Below are 21,975 nucleotides of genomic sequence, written 5' to 3'. Positions count from 1 at the left end.
TACTGTCAGACTTGAGGTCATTTCGGCCTTCTATATGCAAGGCAATTGTCCAATTCTATGTCTAAAAACCCATGCAAAGACATTAAGACACCAATTGAAAAAGAAAAAAGAATCACTCGAAAATGGTAGGTAAATGGTTATGTTTTATAGTTTGGCTACAGGTTGATTTAAAGTCTCCTTTTAACATCTGGATAACATGTGTGGCTATACATGTTTGTTAATTCTTTTAATGTTGGGAAAAAACGTGCCACTGACTTGTAATTTTTAAAGGCACGTAATTTTATTTTATTTTATTAAAACTTTATTTTTTTTTAAGTTTGGTTATTGTTGGCGTTGTCGGCAGCAATTTAAAGGTCAGGTAGAGTATAGTGGGCGCGTGGGAATGTTTATTGTTGAATTTTGTGCGCCATTGCAGGGCGACTTGAAACCAGATACAGAATAAAAAAAAACTTCTTCGGAGACCGAGAATATTGTATTTAATTGGAGGTGTTTTTCTTTTGGGAATGGCTTTTCAACAGGTTTAGATCTTATGGTAGGTATATGATGTTGATCTCTTTATGAAAAGTAACAAGCCGCAGGATGTTTATGATCGATCACGCCTCCGGAACACATTTTTATGGTGAAGAAACGTGTTGGTCACAAAAGATCTAAGTCAGTTACAGGTTACACGGGAAATTCCCAGTTGGAGAAGTGGTGTTGTTTTTGAAGAGAGTGTTATTTAGAAGTTTCGTGCTTGAAGAATGATAACTTTGTATGAGTCCTTTAGACAAAGATGTCGGAACAAGGATAATTATTATTTCGTTATGAAAAAGATCTTTTCATGGGTAGTCAATGAAAACTAATGTTAAAAGTGAGCACGGAGAGTTTTTAAAGTTCTGGATTATGAAATTGTAGGAAATTTAAAAAATACGATTATTTCAACAAAAAAAAGAACATCAAATAAGTGCATATATATTTAAAATTAGTAATCGTCTGCAAACAAAAAGAAGTACGCAAAAGTACAATATAATTCATTTGCATAAAATATACGTTTTCGAGTTCAAAAATAGCCCATCATCATCACAACACAGAATCCAGCCAGCAAGAGCGAATAGATTACCTCAGCCAACAAAAGCAACCATCAGAATCAGCATCATCTATCCAGATCCAGAGATCCAGTCAAACCATCAGCCAACCAGCAAAACGAAGGAAAATAGTCCAATGTTTCGAAAATGCTTTAATGTTTTCGTTTTTTAAATTAATTTTTTTTGTCTGACTGGAAAATACACATACATTGAGTTTTCATCTTGGCCATTTTCGAAAGACTGCCTACAGCCAGCAGCGTTCAGCCGACATCAACTTCGTATAAAGTGACAAAGAAAACGACGAAGAAACCATAAGTCGAAAGCATTTTTAATCGTTTCTTTTTGTATCATCTGTCGTCTAGTCATTCTTAAGACGTTTAATTTTTATTTTTTCACATCTCGCTCGGTGAAATTGTATTTTTTTTTATTTATATACGCGTTTTGAACGTGGATCTTTTTGGTTTTGGGAAATTTTCCAGCAAGCAAACATGCAAAAAAGAAAAACCGTCCATTCGAATGATGTGTTCTCGAAATACAATATTCTTGGAAGTACTGAAAGAGTTAGTAAACTGAATCCGCCTTATAGTAAACGCTTGCTGATGCTGCTGAAAAAGACTTGGAACGCATCGAGTTTTTGTACATATTTTGAAGCAAATCGAATCCGTTCTATACCTGAAATAGATACACGCGAACAAATTTAGAACTCACGTTTTGTGTATCGTTGGTTGTTGCGTTGCGCGAGGAGTAGTAAGGTATATATCGTCAAAGGAACAGACGCAGCGGGCTTTGCTCTGTGAAGAGCTGCCAAATGTGCGCTATAGAAGATGATAATGGTGCTCAGATGCTGATTGCTATATACTTTTGTCTAGAAGATGCTTTTGCAACTACTGTTGATTATGTGGATCTATAAGTTTGAAGTGTATTATGATATGATTGGAAAGAGTTCAGCAGTCTTCACTCTGTCAGACTGAATGGAATTCATAAGAGGTTCATATATGATTTGTTAAAAATTGTTTTTGAAATTACTCGTAAATATCAACAGATAAAAATAGATGTGCATATTTTATCACGAATAAGAAGAGCAATCGAACCATCAAAGAAGTCAATTAGAGGTCCATCTTGATGGAGAAAGTTTTGTGTGCCAGTACATAATTTGACATCTGTCAGGTGGTTTTGAATGATGTTTAATGTGTCAATATTGTTTTTAATAACAAAACTTTACAAAAATTTACAATTGTCAGGTAAATCATTACGAAGTTCAAATTAACAATGAAGTTTGTATTTATAACACCTACCCACATTTGACAGCTGTCAGATAAATTTAAGAGAAGTTGTAAGTGTTAATGGGTTCGTACCATTTCGTGTGGGTTGAATTATCCTGGAAAGAAAATAAACGTTCATCTATTCTGTTTTAGATCAGTTGTTCTTTTAAACGTTAAACACTAACAAAAAAATATCCACATACTCTGAAATTAAACAAACCCAATGCTTTTTATAATGACAGCACCTCAATACATTTGGCAGCTGTCAGATGAGTTGTTCTCAACACAGTTGAATTGTAAACGAACACAAACATTGATCATACTTTTTGGTGAAGTGAGCGATCCTCATTAGAAATAGTGGAATTTGCCATATTTTGGCGGTGTAGACTTGTGAACTTTTGACGTTTGCCACCTAAACATTCGTAAACGAAAACTCTCCATTTTTTTCTACAAAGACGCCAAGACTTCTAGAGCAGTTTCGAGAGTAAACAAAAATGCAAGTTTGTAGAATCGACGACACAAATCATGACAAGTTGTTTTAAACATAAACACACCAAATAGAAGTCTTAAAATGCTTACTTTAACATCTAAAATGTTGGTTAAGTGGGATCATACTTATTAGTTTAGAAGAGATTTAAGCAGTTGTGGGGATATTAATTAAGAATTCTTGAAAATTGGGCTCAAATATAATTATAAGATTATTTCTTAAACAAATAAAAAAATAAATTGGGTGGCGCAACAATCCGTTGAGAACTAGGGCCTATTGACTTACAACTCTCAACCATTCCTGTGTGCGAGTAATGTTGTCAGGAATGGAGGGAACCTACAGTTTATATGCCGAATCCGAACGGCTTATTTGAGAAAGCATTTTTTCATGACAAGAGTTACTCTTGGAGAGTTTGTCAATTCCTCGCAAGAGGCAGTACCCGTGAAAAGACTTTAGATGACATAGGCAGGTATCTAACCCAAGACCTCTGGCATGACAGTCCAACGCACTAACCATCATGCTACGGGTACTAGATTAGATTATTACTTAAGATTAATTAAAATCAACACTTAGCTTTCTACCACTTTTCAATCAGTTTAATCTTTTGGTGGTTTCAGAAGTTTTCGAGATACAACTTATGATTGTCAAGTATACACTTCTTTTGAAAGATTCTCTTTTTACATCAAAATTCTTGAATATTGGGTCCAAATTTAATTCAAAAACACATTTGTAAATACTGACTAAAACATTTATTATTTGACATTAAGGAGCAATTCATCCAGCTTTCAACCACTTTTCAACCGGTTCAATCTTCTCGTGTTTTGTTCTTATTTTCGATAAGTCATAAATCAATGCCCAATTTTACAATAATCATCAATCTATTTTAAATTGTTTAAACAAAATTTTCCTAAGTATTTATTATTGTTCTTCTAAAATGCAATTCTACCAAAATTTTCATCTGATTCATTATTCTCAAAAACCACATGAATCCGTGCGTAGGTTGGACGATTGGGAGTCGGATTGATCTTTTTGGTCGACCACCTTCTTTGGTTTTTAGTTGATGATGATTTTATAGATACATAATAATTCTGTACACATATTATAAGAGTAGTAATCAAAGGTCAATCGAAAAGGAGATGAAATTGAAAAATACCGCACATAAATTTATTCATTCTCGAAATCGCGGGTGTGTGGAATAAATTATTTCGGTCTGGTGAGTACTATCGGAGCGTGAAGTTAGCGAAATCGAAACAAAAATGTACCTACCTATGAAAACAGAAACAAAAAGAGAAGAAGAAGAAGAAAAGCCTCTATTTTACTTAAAAGTGCTTTTACAATACATTGGTAGCCAAAATAATAGGAACACATCTTAATTTTTGTATTTAGCAGTTGTGTTTAGGAAAACCTTAATATTTAACTCCTTACAATTTTGTTAATTAAAAAAAAAAGTAATATTAGTTGGTGAGATTTAAGAGTCTCTTTACTTGCAGGCTTGATAACAAAATGGCTACAAAATTAAGAACAATCGTTTTAAACTTCAAAAAACAATAAATTTCGAAAAGAAATGCAAATCTATTTTGTTTGTTGGTTTCGAAATTTTTATTGAGAGGTTGTGCTTCACATTTCAGTGAAAGTTATTTATAAATTCGAATTGTGAGAGTTTTTTTAAAAATTTGCATTATTTTCAAAAGGCTTATGTCAACTATTTTTAATTTTGTGCTCAATGGAACGGTTCTCGGTAATTGAAAAAAAAAAGCATTAGAAAAGAAAAATTTTGTTCTTTGATGTCAGAACTACCAAAAATTAGACTCTTACCAATTATAACTATTTGATGAGATTTTTTATCAAGTGTTCCTATTATTTTGGCTTTAGGTGTAGGTATGTTCCGTGATGTGTATACAATAGACTTTACAAGAGTGCACATATATTCACATACGTAAAGTATGTATATTTTATTTCTTTTTATTCATAACACAATAAATTAAAACCAAAAAAAAAGAATTAAAAGAAAAATGCGTTTTTACATTTTGTAATTTTGTCCATCTTTTTCTCGTTGTGGTTCTGTTGTTGGTTCATTGTAAAACATTATCACAACGTAAGGATCTTATAAGCGTTTCTGGCCTTCAAACCTATTCTTTTGATTTTTGTTGTTTTAGTTGAAACATAAAAAGTAATTCTGCATGAATTACAACAACAACAACAACAAAAATCTGGGTTTGTTTTTATTTTTATTTTCATTTATTGTAGTTTTTCTTTCTTATTCTCATTCTAATTGCATATTAATTAAGGAAGTGCAGGGTGATCAAATTAAACAATTCATTTTATTATTCACCTCTCTTATGAGACCATAGACTATGAGTGCTTTTTCTATACCTATTGTATAGAAATATTTATATTTTTAATGTAGGGACAAAGTAGCTTGCTACATTTTCTTAATTATGTACAAATTATGAAGGGAATATAATTTTACTAAATATTTATGGCTTAAACTTTAATAACTCAACGTTTAAAATTATTTAGGTTGTTTTTAGGGTTAAAAAAGTGTATTTCTTAGTACTTTGTCTTCTAGTAAATATATATTTGACTCGTTGGTATTTATTAGGTGACTTCTAATTAGTTTTATTTGAATCATTTGAACGAAATAGCAGTGGAGATAACATTTATGCTCAAATTAAAGAAAAGTGGTCCAAAAGCGTATCCTTGTGGTTCACCGATTATCTTAGCTAATTGAGCTTGATTCTGACAAAAACTGCTTACCACAACTTAATGATATTGGATATTATGATTGTTCAAGAGAGTTATTGCTCCGTTTTAGAGAGAGGAGGAGGGTAGTGTCCGGGAAGATTTGTATTAAAGAAACTATAAACTATGTTCTGTCGAAAGAATGTATTTTTCATCATTAGAATATTGGGTTCAGGTATTGTTTTTGTAAGGGAAAATATCAAAATCCACGCTAAATTTTGCTTTTGTTCTGCTGATAGCAGCAATACCAATTTTTACTTAAAAAAAACTTACCGAAATGAAGGCATACAATTGAGACATTTTTAAAATCTAGTATTTGTGTTACAATTTTACAAAAGAGATATGTTATATATACTGAATCAAACAACGCTTTTTTCACCAAAATTAACACTTGATTATTAATTTTCTTTTAAGGGAAAGAATATATCGAAAAAGTCCCTTCTGGCTAAAAAAGCTTACTTCTTTACAAACAAATTAGTTTTAATCAAATGAAATTTTTTAAACCTATTAACGTTTAAAATCAGACTCCCTTCTTCTGTTGGTCTTAGTTATTGGAAATTAGAAATCAATTAGCATTTCGAAAAAAAATCAGGACTTATATGCAGCCAGCGAGTAAGCGGCTTGTAGATTGGCCTCACTTTTGCTTTTTGAAGGAGCCATTTAACCAGAAATGAGCTTAATCAATAAACACAATATTTCTGTAAAAGTGCTCTACGAACTTTGCGAACAGAATTTTCTATTCAAAAGTAAATAAGTTCCACTTTTGAAGCTTTCTTCTGGCGTTAAATATTTGATGATAAAATGACCAAAAATAAAATGAACAGAAATGTCAAAACAGTTTGACATTCTCAACTTTCAACCAATTGTTAAGAACTTAGAAACTTGTCATGCAGCTAAAATTAATCGAAAAGACAGTTTTTTTTATACAAAAAATAAGCAATAATTTATTTCCGACTCGAATATCTTAGCAACATTGGCTTCAAGCAAATTTTCTTTATACAAAAACATTATTTTATAGATTTGGTTAAATTTTAGAAAAATCTAATTGACGAACAAAAAATTGGTTTTTGACTCAAATTAATATGTACATAATTTCGAAAAGAGCTCATCTCAGAAAATTTAAAATGTTTAGGATTTGAAAAAAGTGGTTATTCTTCAAACTAGTGCATACATTTTATTTTGTGAATGCACAGGCGAATACGTTTATAGTAGAATTAATACTAGAGATGTTCTGTTTTCAATTTTAATGGGTGTAGACAAGCATTTACGTCACATTGGTATAAAAAACGTATTTGACAAAAAATCCGACATGTGCCCTTTTTGAATTTGCATATTCAAATATTTCGAAGATAAATGAAGCTATTGACGTCAACATTATTTTAATTACAAAATTTTTATAAGCAACAAAAACCTTCAAAAAATGAGTTAAAATGGGTTTTCGACAAAAACCCTCGGAAAGAAAAGAAAATATAAAAACAAATATACTTTATGATATTCTAAATATTGCTATTAACTTTTAGTTATTTTTTAGAAAATGTCAATTAACAACTTTTTTTCAACGAAAAGCTTGAAAACGAATTTAAATGGTTTTGAACTCAAGTATTTCACTATCTTATACGATATTAAAAAAAAAAAAAAATGAAAGAAGCACGAATGGGAACTTAGGAATAAAAAGCATAACAAACTAAACTTAAGAATCTTTAAAGCCTATCCATTCAAGAATTACTCATTTAGTAAACAAATAATTGCATCTCACTGCGTCATCTACTGAAATGCACCATCATACTCATTTTGCTTTGAAATATGGTCACACTTTAATCTAATGAAGTAATAAAAAGTATAACAAAACAATAAAACAAAAAAAAGGAAAACAATTTAAACAATTTAATTTATCTCTCTGTTCCGACCCAAATAATTTGAACTCATAAAAATTATAAAACCACAAACTTGGCGTTCCCACACTTAAGCCATCATTTATGCCTTTCTATTATCTCTTGAATTGAATGTTTTATAAGCCCTCACTTCACTATCGTTGTTGCGTTCTGCTTATGCGTCTGCATCCATAGCGCCTCCACCACGCACCGACCGCATTGCTATCTCTTTAATTGTCAATAATATTCAACAAATCAATAAACGTCAAATCAAATGCATCTCAATCCATCCAATTCGACGTTCATTTCATCTGCCATATTGATGCTGATGTTGATGCTGAAGCTGAAGCTGATTCCACTTGCTTTTGTAGCTTCTGTCTTATTCTTGGCTGATGCTGGGATAGCGATAGATCGATGGATGGATGGAACGATGGATTGGATGGATGTGTGTGCCCCCTTAAATGATTGCACGCTGCTGTCCATGTCCATGTCCATGTCCATGTCCAATATGCCTAAAGCCCAATGCCCATATGTTGTTGCTCATCTCAACTCAGGTCAGCCTCAAACCTTCTTCCATTCGTCTTAGTCCGCAAATGCAGTAAGAAAAATTGGAAGTCGATGGAGACAGGCAAGCGGCACGGTGGAACGCAAGTTTTTCTACGTTTTTATAACAAGAAGCGTTCGTTCTTTTACCCAAACGAAAGAAGAAGAAATTGATTGCCACTTGAACTGCACTGGCCGCAGTGTTAATGTGTGGCAAATTGATCGCTTATGTTTTCATTTTCGATAAATTTCAACATACTCGCGTAACATCGCGCATCAAAAGCGTTTTATTATTATTTTTCTTTTTTTTTCATTTTCATTCTTATTTAATTTTATTTATTTATTTTGAGTCCGATATTTGTGGTTGGTTTTGGTTATAGAATACGACCAACAACAACAATAACAAAAACTATGACTGTACGACCGACAACGACGAATACGACGACGACGCTTTATGCTTGATGATGGCTGAAAGGTGACGGAGACGAACACGGAGACAACGGAGGCGGGCAGTTGCGGCTGTGGCACAAATGTGTTAGCCAAGTGGCGCTTTGCCATGATAGATAAGACAAGCGTTCATTCATAGTTTCGATTGGAGTAGGTTTTTTCCGCATAGAGAATGACCGTTTTACGTCAATTCACATATCAAGGGTGTGTACTGTATTGAATAGATGTATGTTCTCTGGTGGTGCACTATGCGTACAAGGATGCGGTATACGGCACGATACGGTGATGAGGGTGTGGGTGGTTTTTTTTTGTTTAGTGCGTTCTACGTTGTGACATTCTATATCTGTGTTTTTCTAAGTTCACTTTGTTTTTCAATTATTTCAAATTGATGTTATAATTTTTTCTTAGGTTGGTTTAAAATATGGATGGAAAATAAGGGTGCCCTTAAGTGATTAGGGTATGTAAGGACATCAGGGTATTATTGAGTGTTTTCTTTTAAGTTATTTACCTTTTTATAGTGAAAATTGGTCACACTATCTTAAATTTGTTCGGTGCAACGCAAATTTTAAGTTTATCAATTTTGTAAAATCATAAGTTTGTGAAAAATGTTGGTGCATAAAAGACTTTAATCAATTCCGGGTAGTTAAATTAGCTTCTATTTTCTAATATTTTTCTTCTTAGCAACAAACAAATATTTGACAGACTCGACGAGAACCTCTCCTTAACCACTTCGAAATAAACATTTCGATAAAAACACATTACATACACGACAATAGTAGCGTTTTAAGTAGAATTTTGACAGACACAAACTGAGGGCACTCTAAAATGTTAGAAGGATAGTATCAGATAATTCAAAACCCAATCCAATTATAAAGAAAGCCAATTAAAGTTCGATCTTGATTTGAGAAAAAAGAAAAAGTGTTTAGAATACAATTCAAAAGTGTCAATGCTGTTTCTAGTGACAGTACCAAACTAAGTTTGACAGCTGTCAGGTGAATTTTTATGAAGATCAATATGTCAATGCTATTGTTAATAATAACACCTACCTACTATTTGACAGCTGTCAGGCTAACTGAAGTTTAAAGTGTCAATGACAGCGTTAAATCTCTTGTGGGTTAGGATTTCAAATTTTAAATTCAAAAAGTTATTGAAAATCCTGTTTTTGTAATATCGATTTATTTTCCAGTATCTCTGGCTAAAAATTCCTAAACATCGTAGGGCTTTAATTTCATACAAAAATCGATTATTTTTTTTTTTAAATATCGATATCGTAAGTATCATAATTTTGGACACACCTTATTTTAAAGTCTCAATGACGTTTTGATACGTCATGTTCCATATGAGAGTATCTCCAATATTTCATTAGAAGCAAGTTATAGTTTTCATAACTTTTAATCATTGAAATCAATTATTGACATTTTTTGACATGTCGCTCACAGCAATTAATGAAAATTTCTAACATTTTGAAAATGTGTCTGATTGGAGCCAAGCCAAATGTGATTATATAATTAGAAATCTGATGTTCATTAAAAAAGAATTTTATCATTGGAAAAATCAAAATTAAATAAAATATAACTTCTATGAGTTAAAGAAAGCATTTTTTCTTTACAAATTTTACAACTCATAAGCATCATTTCAAAACTTAACATAACAAAAACTAAATTTCTGAATCGCTTTTAAAAATCTTAAAAAAAATGTTGAATGTTCTAATTTTCAATTTTATACCAGTGTTTTAAAATAATGATTAATTTTAGCAATTATTTTCAATTACAAGTAATTAGAAAGAAATATACATTTCAATTACTTGTAATTGTAGTTACAACCAAGGTAATGGATTTATTTCTTTGTTTATTAAATCCAAATATAATATTTGGAGTATTTCAAGAAATTATCTTTTAAAATCGCATATCGCGTAAAACGTAACTGACGAAACTTATATTTAATTATATTTTTCTGAAAAGATTACTGGAAAAAGCCATTATTACTTTTTAATCATTATTTTTTATTTATTTACATTTATGTAATTCAATTAAAAGTAATTGATGCCTTTCGATTCATTCCATTTAATTCACAATTGAAGTTTTTCAATTCAATTTTAAAGTAATTGAAAAAGTGTGTGGAGGATTTTTTGATGATGATATAGAACAGTGTTCTATATCTATCTATCTATCAATCTATTAGAAAAAATGGTCTCCTTTAAGAATATCTTAGTCCCACAATACCACGGAACCTTAATGGCTGAATCATAAACACGCTTCAGCTTCGGCTTCACCTGACGTTTACGAGTTCAGCCATAGGAATTCGATGCATGTTATCACAATGGAGCTTCGACCTCACGTTTCGTTTGACAATCGTAAGGAAAAGAACGTAATGTGACTCAAAACGGAAGATCTAGTTCAATTATCTGAACATTTGCTTTGTCTGACAGCTCAAAAGCTTTAAAAAAATGTCAACAAACAAAATATTTGTTCTTTGGAGGGATGAAATAATAGAAATGTCATTGAATGCAACCTCGGAGCAACGGAGACGAAGCCGAAAATGAAGCGGGATTGTGAATCAGCCGTAAGCATTGCACCTTAAGTATAAGCTTCTCTCTGAGAACTCCTTTTTAAAATGAACTACTCTTTTGGCACCAGAATTATTAGAAGCTTTGAATGTATATTTATACGTTTTTAGGCCTTTTCAACAGTTGTACATTGAGGCGAATGCAATTTTGTTACAAGAGTCATCTTCTTTAAATTTATGTAAAAGAGGCCTAATTTTAATTTACGGCCTAAAATTAAGCTATTAAAAAGAAGACATTATTATTTTTAAAAATTCTACCAGAAATCACTTAAGCAAGAAGCTTTCTAAACAAATACTTAATAATCATTAAATTATAATCAAAACTGTGTAAAAGTCGTAAAAAACAAAGCTACAAAATCATTTCCTAAACTTTTATATTGATGAAGTTGTTGTTTTGAACTGTTGTGAGACATTTTAAACAAGGTCGTGAGAATATAATTAAAACAAGAAAACCAATCGCCATACAAATTTGCAAAAGTCTCGTGATGAAAAGCCTACAATTTATAAGATTGCTTGATCTCCTGATGATTTGCAGTAATAAAATAAAAATTATGATTGCAATAAAAAAAAGATAAAAACTTTTTACGATATCAGGTGATGTAAGAATTAGCAAGTTTATGCTACCGATCACCTTCATACAAATTGACACATCAACGAAAAAAAATATTATACTACAGATTTTTATAGAATTTTTCAACTCACCATATTTATCGCTCACAGCTTTTTTAACCGCCTGAATAACGTGCTGTGTCTTTCGAATTGGTTGGCCCAAAATTGTGAAATTACTCGAATCGATTTGCCGCACAAACATCACATAGATCCGTCCCTGTTCTAGTTCATCGCCGCGAACTAGACCGCGCGGCCGCAAGAACTCCCGATAGATGTCGCATTCGGCGCTCGAATTACGATACGCGAATTTCAGCCGTAGATACTTCTGCAGCCGAAATCCGATTTGCTTCTTGAAGACCTCCTTCACTTCGACGGTGGCCGAGAAGTTCGCTCGACGATCACGAGTCATCGAGATGATTTTGCCTTCGAAGACGGTCGGAGCTTCGAAAGCTAGCTGCGCGGGATCTCGAGCTGAACAATAGCGACGCGGTCGTTTGCGATTGTTGTTGTGATGATAATTGTTATTGTTGTTATTGTTACTGTTACCGTTGTTGTTATTGTTGTTTCTGTTGTGATGATGTTTTTTGTGTTTGTTATTGTAGTTCGAGTAGCTCCCGATAGGTGCGCTTCGAAGGTACCCAAGCGGCACCCCGGAAGTTGCGGAATCCCGTCGACTGCGAGCCGCCAGCATCATTGTCCGGTTGCGGGCTTGTTGCCGCAACAGAAGTCGCCGTCTCCGATGCTGATCGAACTCCATCACTGCTGGTGGCGAGGATTCCGGAGGCACATGATAGGCTGTGATTGCGTATCGCTGCACTGTCGAATGGTGTGGCAAAAGGGTATAGGGAACTACAGGACTTTGACTGGGACTGGGACTAAGACTGTGGCTGATGGGAATCTGAGTCTGCGTCTGACTGTCTGTCGTCGTAAACGACTCCGGCAGCGGTAGTGGCACCGACTTTGACCCCACCCGGACTGGACTGTGGTAATTCGCATTTGGTTGAGTGTTGGTATGTCTTCTTAATTTATTGCTTCTCCTACTATTTCTACTACTAAAGTCGTATGCATTCTTAGTTAAACTATTTGACGCATAGGAGTTAAAATTTATTTGACTATTTGCATTTGGAACATTGTGGTTTTTGATGTGATTATTGTGGATGCTATCTGTGGCTGCGGCTACGGCGGCGGTGGCTTCGTTAACAGGAGCTCTAGCTCTGGCATTGTGATTTCTTAAATCACTAAATACTGCTAACGGATGATTATTATTATTATTATTATTATTTTTATAACTATTAGTATTTAAAATATTGTTATTTTTATTGCTTATGATGCTACTACTTAGATTACTACTGCTGTCGATGTTTGAATTAAATTGAAATTGTTGTCTATTGCTATTACTGGGGCTGCTGCTGCTGGTGCTTGAGCTCAGTCTGTCCATCATCAGCCACCAGTTATAGCCGGTGCTATCTGTTGGAATCGCAGGTATCCGCAACGCTGGATCTCTCGTCTTTGTATTTATTGGCAGATGCATGGTTGTAGCATTTGGGCAGTAGATTATTAAGAGTAGCATTGTGACTATAGCCGACAGCCACAAATAGGACATGTGATACTTTAGACTCCATTTGCGCAATTCTCGCGCATACATGGCGTCCCGTGTGAAGCCACCCCCCGTTTCAAAGTTAAAATACAAAGAGTCCACGGTTTTATCTTCTATTTTTTTTTTTTCAACTAAATATTCTGTTTGCGTGTCCCAAAACCAATTGGTTTTTGAACTTATTTTGATTTACTTTTTTAATTAAAATTGTTTTTTAGTTTGAGGTTTTTCTGTCTCGGTGTAATCCTTTTAACAAGCTGTGACCTTGTGCCACTTTGTGATGTCTCCTAGAGGGCGCTCCAAATGTATATCACGGGTGTGTGTAAATTGTCGCAGAATATAATTGGAATCGTGCCGATAGATGATCTTCATTGTTACAATTTAACAATTTTTATGAAAATAAAAATTTGTTTCTTAATCAGTTTTTTTTTTTTTTAAAAGAGTGTTTTCTGTTGTTTTTTTTTTAATTGAAATTTTGACAGTTGATTAGTCTTCGCTTGAATGACATTTTTCTTTTTTCAAGGGAGGTTTAATAATTGAAAATTTTTTAAAGATTGTTTTTTTGTTTGATGCACTAGAACTTTTTTTTCGAAAAGGTGTTTTTAAGCATTTCTTTTAAGGGGTTTCGAATTGTATTTTGGGGTTTTTGACCTATTTCAACACACTAAAAACTTGTGGTCTTAAAAATACTTAATCAAAAACCGTTTTTTTTTTAAATAGTTTTGATAGTTTTTGAGTTGTTTTTTCAAAAATTTTTGATGGGTTTTTGCTTTTTAATAATACGGACAGTCCATGGGGAAAGAATGAAACACTTTTTGCTCTATTTTCGGTTTTCGAAACACACAGTTTTATTGATGCACTTTTGAATGAAAAAACGATGGATTTTTTTTTAGAATTTTCTTCACAACTTTTCAAAAACAAATTGAAATTGGTATTTTTCTTTTTCAAATTTTTCTTCACTTTATCACTTGAGATGATTTTCTTTTTCAGATTTTTTTTGAATTCGTTAAGAAAAAATAAATTATTCTTATCTTCTCTCACACGCGATGGGAAAGATCTGTAAATCGACGGCGGAAAAAATTAAGTACTCGATGCGCGGATGCGTTTGAGTTTGCGTTTGCGTTGAGCGAGCGCGTATTTCGTTACTATAAGAGAAGTCGTTTGTTTTTCAAAAAAAAAAAAAAGAATTTTTAAAAAAAGAAAGAAGAAGAAAATCTTTCGCTCTATCGCTATCTCTTTCTTACATCTATTCTAAGTACACACAGAAGATGTAAATGCTGCCTCATAGATATATCTACTTCTTCTTGATGATGGGTGATGCGCGCGGTACAATTTTTACAATTTTTGTGTTGTATTTTGTTGTTGTTTTTGTTTTGGGGCTGCTACTGTCTGTTGGTTACCGTAGCTGCTGCTCCGGCGGATTGCTACTATTTGACTATACGTCTTGGACTCTTTGCCAGACACACTCGTTTTCTAAATTTAGCCGGGAGTAATTATAAATCGACAAAAAACGACGATGACTACGACTACGAAAACGACGAACGGCGGAGACGGTAAAGTAGTATAGAAAACTCAACACGACGACGACTGATTCGACTATATGTGAGAACTCTGCTCTGCTGAAAATGAGAAAAGCACCGTTCGTTGATTTTCAATCTAATTATTTTTTGTTTGGTTTTTTTAATGATAAAAAGTCAAAGAAGTACTTTTTAATGAAAAATTAATGCGTTCGGTTTTTTGAGTTTTGAATATTTTTTTTAATTTTTTTTTTTCAAAATTATTGTTTTTTTGTATTTCGTCGATTTTTCAAAGAACAGAAAAAGAAGACTCAGATTCAGACGTTCGTAAATTTCAAAAATTTTAAATTTTAAAATTAAAAATATAAAAATATATTTTATTTCGCTCGTCTATTCGTCTGCGATATAAATTTTGTGTTGTTGTTTTTTAGGTTTTTTGGGGGGTTTTTGGGGAGAGAGATAAATAAATAAATAGAACGACCGTCGGGTGTTTATTCTATTGGATGATTTAGAATTTGAATTAGAACTAGAGAATAAAAAGGTGACAGTGTCAGCTTCTTTATCTTAGTTGCTGCTTCTGATGATGGAGTATCCGAATGTGATTGTTTGAATGTAGACACACAAAATTTGCCAGTAGACTTATCTTACTTTGAAAGTCTATACTCGTAGAGCTCGTATCTAGATTCTAGATACTTGTCATAGTCTCATAAATATTTCTTGGGTTATCAGTTTCTTTTTTTTGTTTTAAATATTTTTGAAGACAATTTTTTCTAACCGAATTTTCAAAATATACAAATTTTCAAACAAATGTTCTTCTTCGTTGAAAATGGATTCGTTTCACGAGTGACGAGAATTATATACTTTTTGACGGATGCGATGAGATGCCTTTTCTAGCCGACGACAACGACGACGACGACGAAACAACGATGATGGAGAGCAACCAACATGCGACCAGAACGATTGACGTTTATAAACTAAATTGTGAAATTATATACAGTCATTTCAAGTATCTCAGGCCTCAGCTTGAAGAGGAATCCCATCGAACCTGCAAGCAGTATCACTTCATACAACAGAGCGGTTCGAATGCGACAACAGAGGATGTAAGGGCAGCAAAAGATAAAGATACTTTTGTTTTTAGTTGGAAGTTTGAAGTTGAAATACCGGCATTAGAGGAACTAGAAGATACTTTTTGGGGGAAGTTTGGATTTGGATGGGAATGGGGATTGGAATGTTTTTTTTTTTGTTTTGTTATGAGATTTTGATTCACCGTGATATCGTGAGACAGCTCTAGGACAGGTTGTGTTTATAGTTGGAAGTTGGATGGGGTGTCGAAAAACTGAACGGTATGAGTTCGATTGAGACTGAGAGTGTGCTACATCAGAAATACTCTTGGATTTTGAATACCATAATAAACATAGTTGCGCAGTGCGTACTCGTTTCGTTCTCGTATATTTTTATTTTTATGTCTTTGCGTTTGCGGTCTCGTATTTGAATTCGACTTCGAGTACGATTTCGACTGTCACTGTTCGAGTACGATTTCGACTGTCACTGTCATATGAGAATTTTTTGAAAAAACTGCGGATGCATTGTTGTTGGTTGTGCATGATCGCGCACGTCGCGTTTGAGTTTGCGTTCGCATCGCGTTTCGCGTTGTATCTTTTTGTTCTGTAGATACTCTATCTCTATATACACACATCTATGCTGTGTTGTTGTTTTTTGAAGTTTAAGTTGAATTTGAATTGTTGAAAAAGGAGGGTGCTTTTTTGATTAGAGGGACTATTGATTTTTGTTCGTCTGTTTGAATCTGTTGTTTCGCTATTAAGTGAATATCTAATTTGGGTTGTAGAGTGTTGGGTATGGAATAAAAGATTTGTCATTGTGGCGTTTGTAAGTGGGAATTATGTAGATAATATCTATCACCTTTTGAATGATCGTAATCCAATTAACGTTTAGAATGGACAATTAGCGGATAAAGTAGTTGTTTGGGCTTTAGAACACTTAAAAAGAGGTGAGGAGTGGTAATTGAAAAAGATAGATAGATAAATAGATATTTTTGTTTTCTGGGTTAGGTTAAAATATTTTTGTATTGCTATTAATTACACTGGTGGAGGGCAAAATTAAGTGTTCTTTTCTTTTCAATTAAACAAAAGAGATAAGTTTTTCTATCACATTAATCTTTTTAAATTCGAAAGAGTTTTGCATATTTCACAAACTGTATGTGTTAGACTCAGACGATTGATTTGAATTTTTCTGGTAAAAACCGTCTAAGCATAGATTATCAAAATTTTCTCTACGATTTTTGAAAGACAGGTGAAATCTTATACAGATGAATTTCAAAAATATACGTTTTTAATAGTATTTTAAAAACTTAATGTTAAATGCAACCTTTTCTGATAAAACCGTTTTAGCATGAATGGTCGAAATTTTCTATAAGACTTATGCTTGAGACTAATCCTATAAAGGTTTTTCAAAAACCGTAACTATAAAAAATAAATGTTTAAGAAAAGGGTCATGGATTTGGAAAACAATTAACAAAACAATTATTTATGTATATTTTATATTTAATTTGAATAAAGAAAGAATATTTGATCTTTAAAGTAAAAAAGATTTCTTATAAGAATTTAAGTTTTACGGAAACGAAACCGTGTCTTATGCTTTGCAAAATTGGTATACAGAAAGTTTCAGATATTCAATTGATTTTTATTTCATTGTTAAGAAAAAGGTATTGCATTATTATTAAACGATATCAGCCAAATTGCCACCATGGCTTTAATTATAGAACAGTTCTATTCTAATAAATAAAACTTTTCCTGACCAAATCACACATTTATGTGCTCTATATTATCGCGAAAAGTCAACTTTAACTAATTAACTTTAAAGTCTGAAACCGATTGTATCAAATGTGACAAGTCTTCTAACATTACTTTTCATTGCCTCCTTGTGAAAATTAAGGTACATCACTGAAGATGATCTATGAAAACCTGGATCATTTCGATTTCATTTCATGAGCTTAACTTTAAAAACCCTTAGAGTTTAGACATTATTTGGAATAAATAACTCCAAGGATTAATGAAAAATCGACAAAACTGTGTTTTCGACAGCACAGCAGTAATATTCTCATTTGTTTTTGAGCTATGCAAACAGTTATGAAGTTTTCACATTACTAAGTTGCGCTTTAAGACGATAACCCAAATGTTCTTTAGTGTTGAGGACTGTAACTTTAACATATTCACCAATTCTAAAGCCTAGTTAAAGTGTATATTGTTCCATTTTAAGTAATATTGTTTTGTCATTTCAAAATATGACAGCTGCACGTGCACGAACAGCGGGCTCAAAATTACAACTCTTATTGGAGACGTTTTTTCGTGAACTTTTAAATTCAAAAATATTAATGGCAACCCAAAAGTTGTTCTTACAAAATCCGGAGAGTGCAATTTTAACCAACTTTAAAAACATGTAGTACATTTTTAACTACATAATACAAAACGCCGTTAAAAGGCTAAAATACTTTTAGCAAATCATATGTTTTTTGTATATAATGACGCTTACATTGGGCTTCAAATATTTTAACTATTAGGGGCTACAATTATATCTATTTTTGATTCCTATCATTGAAACTAATCATTGGATTTTTTGACAGGCTGTTAGCGATCATTTAAAGTTTCTATCATTGGAATTGCTTTCAATAGAAACACAAATCAGTAAAACGAGTTGTTTCATATTTTGACAGAAAAGAATCAACTGTCTAGGAAAAAAGAAAAAAACATTTTTAGCATTAATCTTTCATATAAAAGAAAAAAAGACTTTTCCTGATTGATTTCAATGATAGCTGGTTTCTTAAACTCACTTTCAGTAAAAGCTTTGGCAGTCTTCATAGTTTTAAAACTTACATATTTAAAAATGTAAAGAAAAATACTAAGATCAACATACGTCGATTTAACTTCGAAATTGTTAAGAACCTTTAAATAATGCCCGTATTTTAATAAATGATGGCTGTGGGAATGGGAGTAATTAATCCGTGGACAAAAATGACAACCAAATCACCAACCGCACATAAACAAAGAATAAGAACAATTTTAAATTGTCAATTGTTTTAAAAAAAAAAACCTACTTAAAGCCTAATGGTCAAGAAGGCCTGTGTTTTTTGTTTTCTATTTCTATTTAAAGAAATAAACTTTTACGTTTTGATTGTTGTCATTACGGCGCGCCAGCCGAAGAGTGCGGACAGACTTGAGCAAGCTTTCCTACTTATAAACACTTTTATAATGCTCAAGCCTATGAGCATTTTACAGGTGAACCATTGTTGACAGTTGTCCACCTGAGCTGAGTTATTGTTTACCATCATCAGGTAACCGAAAAGTAAATAACCATGGGAAAATGCCTTCTCGAATTTGGTTTTGGAAATTATCATTAGAATAGAAATGGTCAGTAGCTATAAGACTACGACCTACGATGAGGTTGACGATGGTGATGGTGATGGCGTTGATGATGACGATGGACAACGGGCCTCGGAGACAACGACACCATGAAGGTGATGGGAAAAAAATAGTCATCTGATTTTTAGAGAGTGGGGGGTCAAAAAGATGACGGGAATTTTATTTCGGTGGTCAAGCGCTGCTGAGGTTCTGCTGGTGGCTTTGGGTGATGGTGATGTTGATGGCGATGACGATGGCGATGGCGGGCCATCAACTTATCACAGATCGGGTTAATGTTGTTACATTTTCTCGCTGATTGGTATCTCCCGCTGTCGCTGCGCTGCTTCTGCTGCTGCTTGCTGTTTGGATGAAGCTATATAACTTCGGTCCGGAGCAGTGGCACTTCTTGTGTCTTGGGCATTGTTAATCCATGGGAGAGTGTCATCGTGAAGTGGCCACTTATCTTTTTTAGATGTGTTTTTTTTTTTTCTTCTTGTCTTCTCTTCAGGGTATACGACTTAAGTCGGCTATTTTGAGGTTTACGAGTATGTTGTTTGCTGGAAGGCAACTTGATGTCTTGTGCTAATCAAACTAAACTTGAAGTAGGTAGGTTTACAAAATATAAACAACCAGAGTCATGTCTGGTTTAATGTAAATCTCTATATGCGTATGTTTGAACTATGAAGCTTGTTTTATTAGATCGACAACGAAGACAACGATGGCGGAGAACAAAATTTAGATTTATGAGAGTTTTGTTTATGACAATTTAATGAAGCTTTATCAAAAATTATGAGTTTGCTTAAAGACTTTGTCTTTATGTACATACAAATAAACGTATAGGCAGTCGTGAATGTTTAGCAAAAAAGAAGTTTTATGTAATTTTTATGTCATGGCACACTAAGTAACAATTTTTCAATTATAGTTTCATGGAATATATTCTAGAAATAAAATGTTGTACATGCAACTAATTCAAAATATAAAAACGGTAATACAAAAAATAAATAAATGCGACAAGACACTCTAAAGGCCTTCGATAACCGTTTGATTTCCTAAAAATCTAATTTTAATTTTGTAAAAAGTCCCTGTTTCTGTAATCTCGAATTTGTTTTGTAATACTTCTGAAAATTGGTCCGAAAAATTATATTTTATCCAACCTCTCGGCCTTAAGGCCTTAATGAACCAAATTTTAGTAACCTACACCTCCCAATCATTTTTGTGTAAGTATTTGCTATTTCAAGAATGAAGGGGGCTTATAAGTTAAATTGGAACCTCATGACTTTGGCTTATAGTTAGATTTTTGACACGAAAGACCAACACGCTAATCGCCACGGAAATAAAATGCGTTATAAGTTTGCAAATATAAAATTATATTCCTCTTAACGTATCCCGAAATATTTACTTAATTGAAGGGAGCACTTCCTTGAAGACATAATCCCATATCAAAACTGGGTCAGAAGTGCATTTTATTTTTATTCAAAAACCAGATGTTTTCAATCAGTGCACAATTAATAGCAAATTGAAAATTATACTCAACTCCGAATAAGTGAGTTCGTGGTGCTCACATTGCGGTCTATAATTTTGAAAGAGATATTTCTCAGTTTTGTATAAGTTCTTTGTTATGTAGGTCATTGTATTTTATTTATTTGTTTTATAACTGAAATACTGTTAGAAGTCATATTTTTGACTTAGGAGTTTGTTACTTCGGATGGTTTTTGCGGTAAGAAAAAAATACTCCCAGGAAGAATTACTAAAATTGGCATTTAACCAATTTCCAGTGTATTCTAAAAATTGTATTAGTACCAACATCAAAGTTAACTAAGTTTTGAAGCTCTAAGACAAAACAACAATTAAATACCGGTCCTTTATAAATGTTCTCCTTACTTTTTAAAAGCTTGTATAAAAGAATGCATTTATTTGTTTTAATTTTTTTTAAGGGCTTAAGTTGTCCTGAATTCGAATCTTGCTTTAAATATTTTCTAGGGTGGGGCGTGGTTACTTCCTTATCTTAAACTCTCGCAACTCAGCGGCTATTAATAGTAGAACGTTGGTTTATGGCTTGTTCAAAAGCACGTTATCTAAGGTTTTCGTTATGACTAGTTCATCGTCAACAATGCAGTGGACAAAGCAAGAGCGCGCGTTCGCCAGGAGGTCTACTTTTTTTCAGCCGTTCGATCATCGCAATTCAGCGTGCTTTCAGAAACTATTGCAATATTGCACCTGCAGGTCGTTTGCTTTAGGGATTTTTAGTTGCACAGTGAGACGAATTCTTCGTGAGGAACTTAATTTTCACCCATATTTCAGGATGTGTGAACAAACAAAACATCCGATATTGAAGCCCCACTAACCCGAGAGAACTTCATGTGCAATATCCAGAATCGGCATTATTGGCCATGGTTCTTTGAAGAGAACTAAAGAGCAGTTCCTGTCAATTCTGAATGTTATGTCTGAATGTAGGTTAAGTGTGGTTTCAACAGGATGGCACCACAGCTCACACGGCAGGGAGGTCAATGAATATTTTACGTGAACACTTCCCTTAACGGCTCATCTCTCTTAGAGGCAATTTTCAGTAACCAGCACCATCGCTAGATTTAGCCCCATTCGATTTTTTCCGCTATCTTAAATCGATGGTATTCACTGATCGTTCAAAAACCCTTCGTCATCTTAAAAATAATATTCGTGCTGCTATCGCCGACATAAGCACAGATATGCTGGAAAAAGTGGAAAACAATTTCAAATTTCGACTGTCTAAGTGCATTGATGAGAATGGTGGCCACCTTCAAGATGTCGTTTTTAAAAACAAACAAAATAAAACTTTAAATGCGCTTCTCTACACAGAAAAAAATAATTAAATCAATACTG

General features: G+C 33.2%; 1 protein-coding gene across 1 annotated transcript in view; it reads right to left on the bottom strand.

Moving 5' to 3' along the window:
• Nucleotides 1-15,678, bottom strand: part of LOC129944712 (protein vein) — a 91,795-nt gene extending 76,117 nt beyond the window's left edge. The window contains exon 1 of the mRNA XM_056054348.1: nucleotides 11,684-15,678. Within this exon, the coding sequence (XP_055910323.1) occupies nucleotides 11,684-13,235 (1,552 nt within the window). The 5' untranslated portion in view covers nucleotides 13,236-15,678. The remainder of the gene's footprint in view (nucleotides 1-11,683) is intronic.
• Nucleotides 15,679-21,975: the final 6,297 nt, after the last annotated feature.

This window comes from Eupeodes corollae, chromosome 2, assembly GCF_945859685.1.
Source record: "Eupeodes corollae chromosome 2, idEupCoro1.1, whole genome shotgun sequence".
NCBI classification, from domain to species: domain Eukaryota; kingdom Metazoa; phylum Arthropoda; class Insecta; order Diptera; family Syrphidae; genus Eupeodes; species Eupeodes corollae.
The sequence above is the reverse complement of the archived record's forward strand: the minus strand, read 5'-3'. Positions and strand labels throughout refer to the sequence as shown.